The sequence below is a fragment of the Oppia nitens genome, unplaced genomic scaffold (genome assembly GCF_028296485.1).
Source record: "Oppia nitens isolate AA-2021 unplaced genomic scaffold, nextdenovo-longstitch-racon4-pilon3 scaffold7_pilon_pilon_pilon, whole genome shotgun sequence".
Lineage (NCBI taxonomy): Eukaryota > Metazoa > Arthropoda > Arachnida > Sarcoptiformes > Oppiidae > Oppia > Oppia nitens.
Window position 1 is genome coordinate 3,051,823 of NW_026533251.1, and position 13,099 is coordinate 3,064,921.

The 13,099-nt window shown below is 24.6% G+C and overlaps 2 protein-coding genes across 2 annotated transcripts; one reads left to right on the forward strand and one right to left on the reverse strand.

Moving 5' to 3' along the window:
• Nucleotides 1-8,085: 8,085 nt before the first annotated feature.
• Nucleotides 8,086-8,834, forward strand: LOC128963075 (B-cell CLL/lymphoma 7 protein family member A-like). Its single transcript, XM_054309540.1, has 2 exons — nt 8,086-8,396; nt 8,469-8,834. Exons 1-2 carry the CDS (start codon nt 8,229-8,231, stop codon nt 8,760-8,762), a joined length of 462 nt encoding a protein of 153 aa, XP_054165515.1. The 5' UTR covers nt 8,086-8,228; the 3' UTR covers nt 8,763-8,834.
• A 1,350-nt stretch (nt 8,835-10,184) lies between these two features.
• LOC128963256 (uncharacterized) lies at nt 10,185-11,152 on the reverse strand. The gene is made up of 5 exons (XM_054309756.1): nt 10,835-11,152; nt 10,602-10,759; nt 10,447-10,507; nt 10,300-10,378; nt 10,185-10,201 (listed from the first exon to the last, which is right to left on the reverse strand). Exons 1-3 carry the CDS (start codon nt 11,072-11,074, stop codon nt 10,462-10,464), a joined length of 444 nt encoding a protein of 147 aa, XP_054165731.1. The 5' UTR covers nt 11,075-11,152; the 3' UTR covers nt 10,185-10,201; nt 10,300-10,378; nt 10,447-10,461.
• Nucleotides 11,153-13,099: the final 1,947 nt, after the last annotated feature.

Below are 13,099 nucleotides of genomic sequence, written 5' to 3' on the forward strand. Positions count from 1 at the left end.
TTTTTAAAAACAATTATTAATATATTGATATAAAGCCAAAAAAAATTTAGATGCTTTTATCGATCATTTGCATTATAAATATAATCATATGAGATCATCCCATATTCACATTATAACTAACACTTATTAATTATTGTTCCCATTTTTATTGAGACATAACTATTGAATTCATTACATTGTTTTTTAATTTTATTCTTTCATTATTTTAATATTTAATGAAAAATTATTAATTTTGTTTCTTTATATGAAAAGTACTACTAACTTAGATATATATAAATAATAATATATAAATACAGTATATATTTAGTTTTATTTGCTGGGATTTCAGGTGAAAATAATTATATACAAATGTTTTTGAAACATTTATATATATATATATATACATGTACTGTATACAGTAGTGATTAACTAATGTTTTATATGAGATATGATTTGTTGTACGGTTAGATAATAATTTGATTGAATATAAAATGATCTAATATATGATCTAATATCACACTCATAGAACACATTTATTAAAGTTTTTGATGAAAATGATAAATATCTGCTATTATATTGAAAAAATAATTTAAATTATAAACGAATGCCATATAAAGTGAACATTGAATGAAAGGTTTGGAATGAGTTTAACATTGAAATGAATAGAAAGATATAATTATATAATATTTATTAAACATTATATATATATATATATAGTAATTGTAATTAGTGTATGATTTGAATAAGATTTTAGTGTTAAGTTAATGAGTTAATTAGTGATGGAAAGTGAGAGATGGCATAAAAATCCCAAACATTTGTGATATTACGCGCTGTTATTTATATTTTAGTTAACGGGTTTATTCTGATTTAACAAATTGATAATTTTAATGTATAAAAATTAATGCTAACTATGAGATGCAAATTATAATAATGATTACGATATATAATGTTAACTATAATATATAGACACAAAATATTTGCTCTAATCTATAATTTTGACTCAACTTCTATAAAAAAAATTATTTATTTTTCTGACTGGTCTGACTTAAATCTGACCATAAACTCCACAACAAATCAGTTATACAAGAATTATCTATACATTTATATTAGAAAATAATATTACAAAATATATTAACAGATAATTAGTTTTCTGTCTATTTGTACGAAATTTAATGAGAAATAACATCTTTAGGCCTGAAATAAAGTTATTTTTCTTCTATAATAAACTTTCAAATAATATTTTCACAGAGTTTTGAAAAAATTTCTATAAAACAACTTTCAAATATTATTGCTATTATATACATTGTAATCGTATTACACAATGTTTGCAGAAATTATATATACATAACTGGTATATAAATTTAACAATTTGGTGAAAAGATGTACAAAAATATTGATTTAATATTTATTTTGTAAAAAAGTGTTTTAAATCTAAGATAATAATAAATTTATGACTCGATTGCTGACAGTCAGTTGATTTTGATCTCTAGTTAATAGCAAGTGTTTGATATGTTTGAGTCTAAACTTTAATTATTATCTGTTTTTATAACACTTTTGCTATTATTATGTATAAATATCTCATATTGTAAATCAAAACTAAAACTATCGATTAATTGCATTACAAATAAGGACTTTAATATAGTGAACAAGACTACCAATTTTTAATTATATTAATATGATTATAAGTGCCTTAAGCCAAATTTTTAATAATTAAATTTAATTAGATATTTATTAAATAACAAAATATGATAATATATGATAATTTTGTGTGTTATCACAAGATAAAAATTAAAGTATTTATATTAAATTACAAATCTAAGACAAATATACTGTATATAAAAGTGTCAAACTATTATAATATTAATTTTTAAAAAACTTACGACTTGAGTGCCTAAACAATAAGCCGGTTATAAGTCGATTAATTAATTGTAATGCAATCGATTGGTTAAATTACTCGTCAAAAGTATATAATATATGAGATATTTCAACAAAACATTGAATAACTGCTTTCTGTAACTTTCTATTAAAAATTTATTGTAAATATTAGAATAATTTGGTTATTGTTTGATGACTTGTGGCGCAAATGGGACTTCAAATTAATGTTAATTATAATTTTTGAGAATTATTTAATGAAAACACAATATTAGTGATGTATATATCATATTAATGTCAATTGTCTGAGTCTTGTCTCATATTATTTAAAAAAGTCTTTGTCATCACTTTTATTGTCATTTCATTAATTATTTCTAAGATTTGATATATAAATATATTTACAAAATATATTAAAATATTAATATTAWTATTATAAATATTACAAAATAAAGATAATATGAATTTTAAAAAGTTAGATAAAAATTTGTTAGTGTAAAAAACAAATAAATGTGCAAAAACTTTAATTTAACAAAAAAATAATTATATTGTATTTAAAAAGAGACAAATGTTTTAAAGACAATGTGCTCTGAATCAGGGTATTTAACGGCCGCTTCGTTTGTTTTTGGGTCTCAATTGATCCAACAGTTCACGAGTCGATATATCTGATCATAATTTGTATGTAAAGAGATATTAAAGAGATGACAGATTTAAATAATTGCTGTATTTTTCAAATAAATAAATTTAATTGTAATAAAAATGTGTTATTATTTATAACTGCTATTCATCTCAAACTTTTTATTATTGTCATCAAATAAATTATATTTTAATCATTTAATTTAATTTATTCCAAACGATTTATTTTGCATTTTTGTTATTATTATCAATAATGTATAAAATACATACAGGTAATTATTATTTTTTATCATAATAATGCATTTTAAATAAAGAGGTTAAAATAAATAAAAAGATATTTTAGCAAAAAAATAGATCATTATAGTGATGCAAAACTAATTATATGCAAAGTTTATCACAGTTTCTGTATGATTTAGTATTGACATTGAAATATTATAAACATAATTATAATCAATTGAAGCCTATATTTATTTTGTAACATTTAGGCTAATTTGGTTTGATTTGATAGTTAAGACCCAATAGTTTAAACACAAAATATAAGGTGTTTCGCCAAAAAATGAAGTATTATTTGTATTTTTCAAAATTGATATATTATTGGGTCATTGAATAGCTTAAAGCAGTTTAACTAAGACTAGTGTTTTAGAGACCCATAGCTGACATTACTTTCAGACATAAAAATAGGTTTTAAGAAAATATGACTAACGAAGAGATCTTATGAGATATAATATAATAGATTTTATATTCCGTTCATTTCATCTAAAATTAGACTAACTTTTAGTTTAGTATTTTTTGGATATACTTAGGGTTCCGTTAAATGGAAAAATCATTGAATCGAGACATTGTTTTCAATGTATTTAAACTCATTTCAGAAATAAATTACTCGTTAAGAAATAAACGGTTTAAATCACATATTATGTCACAATTAGTTAACAAATACTTAAAATTTTCTGACAGTAAAAGAGCTTTTATTAAAATATCATAAGTTTTAAGCATATATGGCATCTCCTTAATGTCTAACAGTTGGCTCAAATCACTATTAAAAAATCAAATGTATATATTAATAATTTTAGTAAATTTATTATCATTTTATTCTGTGATTTCCATCAATTATGCCATTAATTCAGTCAATAATACATCGATTGAAAATGAGGAGTTCAAACAAAAGGTAATTTATTGAAAATTATTTGAAACTTTTATGTTTTTTATGTTATTTAAAAAAAAAAATTAAAATTCAATATATAGTTTCCGTACTATACTTATGTATAATGTATATACTATTTGTCAATTTATCTTTTAATAATATATTTTTAATAAAATTATGATTGTATGGCATAAAGAAATAATTTTCAATAGATTGCTGTATTTTCACTCTATAATTGATATTATTTTATATGCAATAATTTACTATTGAATCAAGTAATCTATAATATAAATTCTATATAATATTTTAAATGTAAGTGAATTTAATATTTGTGTGAAATATTCTTTAAAATCATTACAAAAATTTTGTGACATTTAAATAGCATTAGATGTGTTATACTGTAAATTTATAATAGTTATGGTAATAATATGGTAAATAAATTATTGTAAATTTAATATATTGTTAATTTGTTAGATTCCCTCAGAGTTGGACCCATTAATTGATGAGAAAGAAAGACAAACAGATTCTAAAGGTGGAACTCTTCAAAAGATTCTCTCTTTAGTGAAGTTTGACTGCAGAGGAATGTTTGAAGGATACTATGCGGACATTGAGTTTGAATGTCATATCTTTCATTACTGTAAACAAAATGGTTTTAGATTTACTTTTATATGTCCAACAAATTCAATATTCAATCAAAAAGAGATGACTTGTGATCACAGTATGTCTCAACCAAACAGCTTATGTCAAGAGTCTCACAAATATTATTATTTAAACGCTATTTTATATACACAAAGAAAGATTGGATCTATCAATGGTTCAACAAATGATTTGAATTTATTAAATAATACAAATATCATAAATTTATCACCATCTGCAACATCTCTTGAAGATAATGCATCAACAGTTCCAATAAAACCGTTTAAGGGATTTAATGCTCAATATTACAATACAAATCAATCATCTAATGGTTGGTATGGATTAAAATCAATACCTATAGAAGTGAACCACAACTCTATAGATATTCAATCAAACCAATCATCACTTCATTTGTCACCAATTAGTTTTCAAATGTCTAAAAACATCAATCTATCGGATAATAGTTTGTCTGATGAAAAAAATATCAAAAACCAAACTAAAGACGCGTTGAATGTTAAACAAAATAATATAAGTAAAGATAGTGTCGATTGGGATGACATCGAAACTGGAGCTAAACTTGAAGTACCTTCAAATCAGTTAGATTTTAGACCAAATATTAAGAATATATATAATCCTATAAATTCATTGAATTATGCAAATACAGCACAATTACCATTACAATTACCAACTGTACCGATTCCGGGAATAAAACCGGATCCCATAATATTATTGAGACCGACATACATAGCCGGGACACTACCCGTCGCTACTTTCTATAAACAAACTGAATATATGTTTGGAAAGCCTCGTGTGGTTCATAAAGATTTTTATTTAAATCCAAATTTCGGTGCAAATATTATAAGTGTGCCCTCATTAGCCCCCACCGCACAACCCATTAATTTGTTGCCATCATTTACTAATACAATGTATACTAAATTGTTTCCCAAAAATATAAATCCAAAGTTTTTTACTAACTTTCCTAATGTTTTAAAGTTTCCGTTCAATGATATTATGGGAATGAAAACACCTTTAAATCAAATTAATACTAAACGAAAAGGTAATGATTTGTCAAATTATAAATTTGGTACAAGACTTAAGAAAATTAAAACAATTAGTTATATAAATGACTCGAAATTGAAAAATTCAAATCTAAAAGATGTTTCACAAAATAAAAGAAGTGTTGATAATTCAGTTATCAATTTGAATTCAAAACTAAATAATGGCTTTACATTTAATCAATTTAATAAACCTATTGTTTTGGGACCAATTGGTTCACCAATTGAGAGATCGTTTAATAGCAAAGAAAAATTGGACAACAATTCTCAAGTAATACTAAAAACAATAAAGCAATCAATAAATCGTCGGACAAATGATGACAACAACACCAAACAGTCTCCTATTAAATACTCTCTAAGAATGGATGAAATCAATGAATCCATGCCTTTCATGAAACCATCATTTCTTCAAAGTCTTGGCGGAGAAAATCGAAAGAATTGGTTCGACACTTACGCCAGAATCAAGAAGAAGTATATACAACAACACGATATCTCAAGAGATAGTTATACAACAAATATGAATAACTATACAAATAATGATTATAATAATAATAATAATAATAATAATAATAATAATAATAATAATAATAATACTATTAAAACACATGTTTCCGATGCTTTAATAGTGTTGAGGTTGTAATCATTATTAATAAGCAATTATCATATCATAAGTATGATTCATATACTCTCTATTTAATACATTATTAATTCATTTTAACTATAAAAAAGTCAAATAATTTGTTTGATTTTTTATACATTTCACACAATTATGAATATTAAAAGTAATAAAATAATATTATTTAAATTAAACATTTTAAAAATTCATTTTAATTATAATTTACTATTTCTAAAATATTGAACCTCTAATAAACTTTTTAATAATAAATTTTATTGTATATTATATACAATATTATATATAATTATTATATAATTAAGAAAAAGATTTTGTGAATCTTTATTATATTTGTTACAAATTATTAATATATTTGTACTTTAATTTAATTTATGTTTTTAATATATTTATACAAAATTTAATTATCACAAAATCATTTTAATATTTGTAATATTCAACAAAATCTATAGGTATTTATCAAAAAATATAGGGAATGCCTTAACTGCGGTCCGCAAAGGTAAAAGCTGCGGTCCCGTATTACACGAAAACGGGTGGTCAGATCTTGCGGTCCTTAATAGAAAAATTGTAGATAATAAAAAGTTGGTCTAGGGTTCCGATAAGTAAAAAATTATCCGATCAMCAGGGRCCGCATAAAAAAATTAAAACCGATATATAAACGGTACCAAATGCTACGGTCGGCGATATCTCGAATACGGTTGGTCAGATTGCCGTTGCGGTCACCAATAGAAATGTTGTAGATGAGTTTATGTTGAAATGTATGGTCAAAAAATATCTGACCACCAGGGACCGTATAAAAAAATTAAAACTTGTATTTTATAATTAATAATGCTGCGGTCAGCCATATCTCGAATATGATTGGTCATATCTTGCGGTCAAATATATTAATGTTGTAAAGAATAAAAAGTTAGAAACAAAAATTAACTTGAAAAAAATCTAGGTCTACCAGGGGACACAAGAAAAAATTAAAACCGCTAATTCATCGGTACCAAATACGGTTGGTCATATGTTGCGGTCACAAATAAAAATGTTGTAGAGAACAAAAAGGAATGTTGAAATATATAGTCATAAAAAATCCGATCACCAGGGACCGCATAAAAATAATTAAAACATATTTTATAACTAATGATGCTGCGGTCAGCCATATTTTGAATTTGGTTGGTCAAATGTTGCGGTCAAACATATTAATGTAAAGAATAAAAAGTTAGAAAAAAAATAACTTCTAATCTAAGTTCACCATGAGAATTCTGGAAAACCAATTGTTAGATCTTTTCTTAAACATATAAAAGTTTTAGAAATTATGTTTGGAACAATAGTTCAGATAAACTCATTTAGGTCTACTAGGGGACCCACATTACAAATAAAACCTATATTTTTTATTTTATAAAAATAACGGTCAACGATTTTTAAAAAAAACCATTGTCAGATATTGTGGACATATAAAAGTTGTCGACAATTAAAAGAAAGTAACAATAACTCTCCAGATAATCATTGACCGCCACTTTTTTAAAATAAAAAATATGAGTTTTATTTTTTTCTAAGGCTACTAATAGATTAAAAAATTTTTCAAGTGTACCAATGCTTCTATCATTTTATAAACTAAAATTTTTATATGTTTGACAGCAAGATCTGACGACTGGTCTTCCAGTTAATCACTGACCTCAATTTTTTAAAATAAAATTTTTGTTTTAATTTTTTCTTGTGTCCCCTGGTGGACCTAGATTTTTTTCAAGTTAATTTTTGTTTCTAACTTTTTATTCTTTACAACATTAATATATTTGACCGCAAGATATGACCAATCATATTCGAGATATGGCTGACCGCAGCATTATTAATTATAAAATACAAGTTTTAATTTTTTTATACGGTCCCTGGTTGTAAGATATTTTTTGACCATACATTTCAACATAAACTCATCTACAACATGACCGCAACTGACCAAAATCATTTTGTACCGTTTATATATATTTGAACGGATAATTTTTTATATCAGACCAACTTTTTATTATCTACAATTTTTCTATTAAGGGCAAGATCATCGTGTAATACGGGACCGCAGCTTTTACCTTTGCGGACCGCAGTTAYCMAAAAATATATTATATAAAAATGATTATAAATTTACATTATATTGAATAATATAACGACGTTATTGATGACAGACACCAATGAATGTCTGTTTGAATGTCGATAACAAAGAGTGACAATCATTGAGTGATTCATGTGTTTGAAGACAACAACAAACCACTGATTGATTTGATTAAGTGTTGTCTTCAACGCAAAGATGATGTCGCGCTCTGTCAGAGCTGAGACCAGAAGTAGGGCTAAGGATGACATCAAGAGAGTGATGCAAGCGATCGATAAAGTGAGGAAATGGGAGAAGAAATGGGTGACAATCGGTGACACATCTATGAAGATATATAAATGGGTTCCGATCACCAACTATGACAATGTATGTCATCTTCATTAACACATTAGCATCACTTAACAGACTAATAATGTTATGTTTTTTCTTAATTTAAAGAGCGGTCGATCCAAAAGCAAAACCACTTCTTCGAGTTCTATAAACAACAATAAAGAGAATATTCGCGAAACAAAGTCATCGTCACTCTCGCGGTCGTCGACTTTGACGCCGTCTATGATATCGGCGGCCAATGAAGACTCGGTTACAGGATTTTCTGAATGTAGTCAAGAAGACAACAATATGTCACAATTGGGAACAAGTATTACTGATGACACGTCTAATATGAGCGGAAGTCTACTCGACAATAGCACTGACGCCCAGTTTCCCGACGGCAGCACTGATAGCAACCGATAAATATAATTTGATTTAAATTATTTACATTACTTTTAATTTACATTAATTTCTCAYCAATTTTATGGTAAAATAATAATTATATAATTAAAATATGTGTAGAGTTTAGATAATAAAAACTATTTATTAAACCCATTGACAATTATTTTTAGTATTTCAATATGAACTTTAAAAAACTTGATTATCAGTTAGTATTGTTACAACATTATAAACACAGTATTATTATACACATATGTTTTATAGTTAATTTTTTTTAATTTATTTAAATTAATTAAAAAAAATTATCTATAAAAATGTATTTATGGTAATTAAAAAATATATGTGAAATAGTAAACAACTTTGAGTTTAATTTTGTAGATTTGTGATCCAATGGTATTAATAATATACAGTATTATATTAAATATAAAATATTACAATTTGTCATTTAAATTATACGGTAAATGCTATTACTTATACCACAAATGCAATACCGTTAAATGTTGCTTAATTCCCCGTATGGAGATATGTAAGTCATGGTTAATAATGCGAGCTTTTATCCATACGATAAAAATATTTTGACTTTAATTTTTAATTTGCTACCCCCACCCTAACCACTGTTTTTATACATTTTCATGTTTTACCACCCCTTGTATTTGGACGTCTCTAATCGTTCCAAACCCTTTGAATATGTTATCTATTTACCGATTTATACGATATAAAAATACTGTAAACATACAAATATGTCATTCATTGTAAACACTGTTATAACTAATTAATTATCGGTAATAGTTACAGGGTTTCATCATTCTATTTCAATGTTGTTCAAAACTATTTCAATAGTAAACATATTTATTTGACTGAACAAATATATTTCAATAGTGAACGTATCTATTTCATTGTGAACACATCTATTTCAAAAGTRAACTTATTTATTTCAATACTCCAAACTATGCTTTATTATAATACATTTAATACTTATTAAACATTTTAAAACACACAAATAGTTTATTAAAAATTTCAGATTATTAAAATTTTGCACTTTTAAGTAAATAAGATGTTTATTTTAAAGGTTTAATATTAAATACATTTGTAAACAATAAACAAAAGTTTGTAGGAATTGCATTAAAGCAAGAGTATTGAAATAAATAWGTTTATTTTGAAATAGTTTTGAACAACATTGAAATAGAACGTTCACTATTGAAATATATTTGTTCAGTCAAATAAATATGTTTACTATTGAAATAACCCTGTATCTAAATATACCGTTTTAATATATAATATRAAAAATACTCTTAAAATACCCCTATTTTTGCTTTCCYTTCACCTTCGTTTAATTTACCAGGGTGGTAAAAAATGTGTGTTTTTACCGTATGAATTAATTTTCATATTTTTATGATTTTCATACGGGAATTAAGTCAGGAAATACGGTAATCATATTGCTTTCTGTGCTTCACTTCATATGTCTGATTAAAAATCATTATACAGTTTATTAACATTTATTAAATTATAGTAATGTTTAATATTTATAATTTTAATTAATAAATTATAAAATAATACATACTTTAAATTGTTATTATTTACTATTGATACTTAGGGTATGTTATATTACCGTAAATGTATTGCCGGTAATCTGAATAATGCTAATGAAAAGTATGATAATTATAGTAAATTGTGTGAAAAATTACCAATAATTGTATCAATCATTTACTGTATTATTTGTTTTTTAAATATCATTTTCCGAAAGTTGATCGTATGGTAGAAGCAAATGTCTGCAAATTGATTACCAAAATATTTATTAATATAATTAAAATAACAAACATTTGACAATAAGATATGATTTATAGTATAAAATCAAATGAATACCTCTTAACTTTAGATCTTTTGGTCGGTCGTGGACTCGGAGTCTCGATTCCGAACGGAGAGTACATTTGTATCGGTGTTTGACAGACACTCAACTGTTCATAACTGTTGCCACTGTCTGTCGATCTGTTTATCGGTCTGTTTGTCGACAGTTTTAATCGCTATTTTGATTTCAATTGCATTGAATTATCAATAGTTCAACAATTATTTAAGTATTGTTTTGAATGATATCTTACTTGAGATAAGTTGTCGAAAGTATTTCTGAAGTTTTGAATACTACTGAGCGCTGAGTTCTTCATCTCTTTGAGAACAGTCTGTGAACTGATTGTTGAATACTTTTCTTTCTTAGATCTCTCGATCTTCTTATCCTTTCTTTCTTTATCTTTATTTTGCTTTTCAATACGATTTTCATTATTTATCTCATTTTTTGTCACTTTTTTAGTCAAACGGTTCTTAGATTTGTTTATTTTATCCATTAATAGTAATATTATCGATGAAATTAATAAAATTTTTAATAACTTTTAAATAGCAATGAAAATAGAGATTTAAATCAAACGAAAACAGTTTGGTTTGCTTTTCAACTTGTTTTCAGTCGATTTAAATGTGAGTCCCAACGGATCCAACGGTCCTCCCATTGGATGTCATATTAAATACAACATAACATAAGCGCTCTTAACTTTTTCCCTCCCTTTCCTCTCTCTCTCTCTCTTTTATTAGGAAAGTATACAAAAATACATATTTACATAAATGAATTGATATTATAATACTGTAGATATGATTGTATTATATTTTTACAAATACAGTACAAAAAACATGTTTATTATTTATTTTCGATAAATTATTTTTTGTATTTAATTTAATAAAATTATATACAAATTAATATTAATATAAATCTATAAACTATATGTTAGTCACGTTAACGGCTTTACCTGTCCTGAGGCTCAGTCCTAATAAYAAACTGAGACATAAATTTGTTTACAACTTATAGAGAGTTTCTCTTTTAATATTTTATTTTAAGTGTTTTATTAAATTAAATTAAATGTTAAATTTATCTCTTAATTTAACAGTAATTGAAATTATATTAATAAATGTTTTATTTTTATAAATAATCGATCAATATATAAACAAATAATTATTTTAATTGACAATTTTCAATTATTATTAATTTTATATTTTGTTAAAATTTAGTTAAAACCAAACAATCAAAACTATACTATAAATTAAAACTTATGTCAATAAATGCAATTTACTTTTAATTAATGTATACAATAAACTTTAATATGTAAAGTATAGCCTATATTTATATTTTGCTTATTTTAATTCAAATTTTCCAGTGTTGGCACTGCAGTGACAAAATGTTTGTATAAAAAACAAAACTTAGTTTTACTTATAATCAAAAATAAACTTTTATAATATTATAAATTATAATATATTTTTTCTATTTTTTATCTTAATTTATTTTATTTTTATCTTAAGAAAACAACAATTATTATAAAACTAATGATTTTCTAACAATTATATTGTCATTAAATTTTTTTTAACATAATAGCTATATATACAGGTATATTGAGATTAAATGTATAATACAAGCAATACATTGTATTAAACTGTATTTTAAATGGTATTCTTAAATATTCAAATATTTAAGTTATGGTACTATTTATTTCAATAATATAAAATATATTTTCCTTTCTAACGATGAAATATTTCCTATATTTTTCGGGAAATTTGGAGGAAATGTTGAACTGTTTTATACAAATTCAAAACCTTGTATTTTTCCAACCCTGGAATTTTCATAACTTATTGATCAAATAAWGTGATTATAAATTGATTGTATGAATAGTTAATCTCAAATAACCGAAAAGTTAATTGAAATTATTCTATAATTTGTATRTTTAATACATTATATAATATAAAAACCAATACAATAGATATATTTATCTCTTTTAGGAGAACTGTTTGAACTACAGTTTGCATACTATGTATTACCACTCGTAGTAAACAGTAGTACTAAACAGGTATAAAGATCACCACTAAATCAACATTTGTTGTGGGAGTAGGAAATGATTGGGAGGTCAGACATTATATGAGACCAGTCTATTGCAATCAAACTATTTAAAGGCCAGTCAAAAGCAATTATTATTATTATATATATATGTAATTTAAAATTAAATATATGATAATACGGTAATTATAGAAATAATAATTAATACAATAATCAGTTTGCGATCAGTCATTAAATTAAAAATCAACTCTTTGTAGGCATTATTTGGCATTTTATACAACTGTTAATAAATGGCATATTTTAAGGGTTGGAACGATAAGAAAGGTCTAAATAATGGCAATAATTTGATAACTGCTTAACTAATCATTTGATATGTGGGCAGAAATTGGCATTTAATCGCTGGTCTTATATGCGTTTACTAACGATAATTGTTAAATACTTCACTTTCTTCGACATTTCCAGTAAGACTTCTTACCATTTTTTCCTTATATTTATC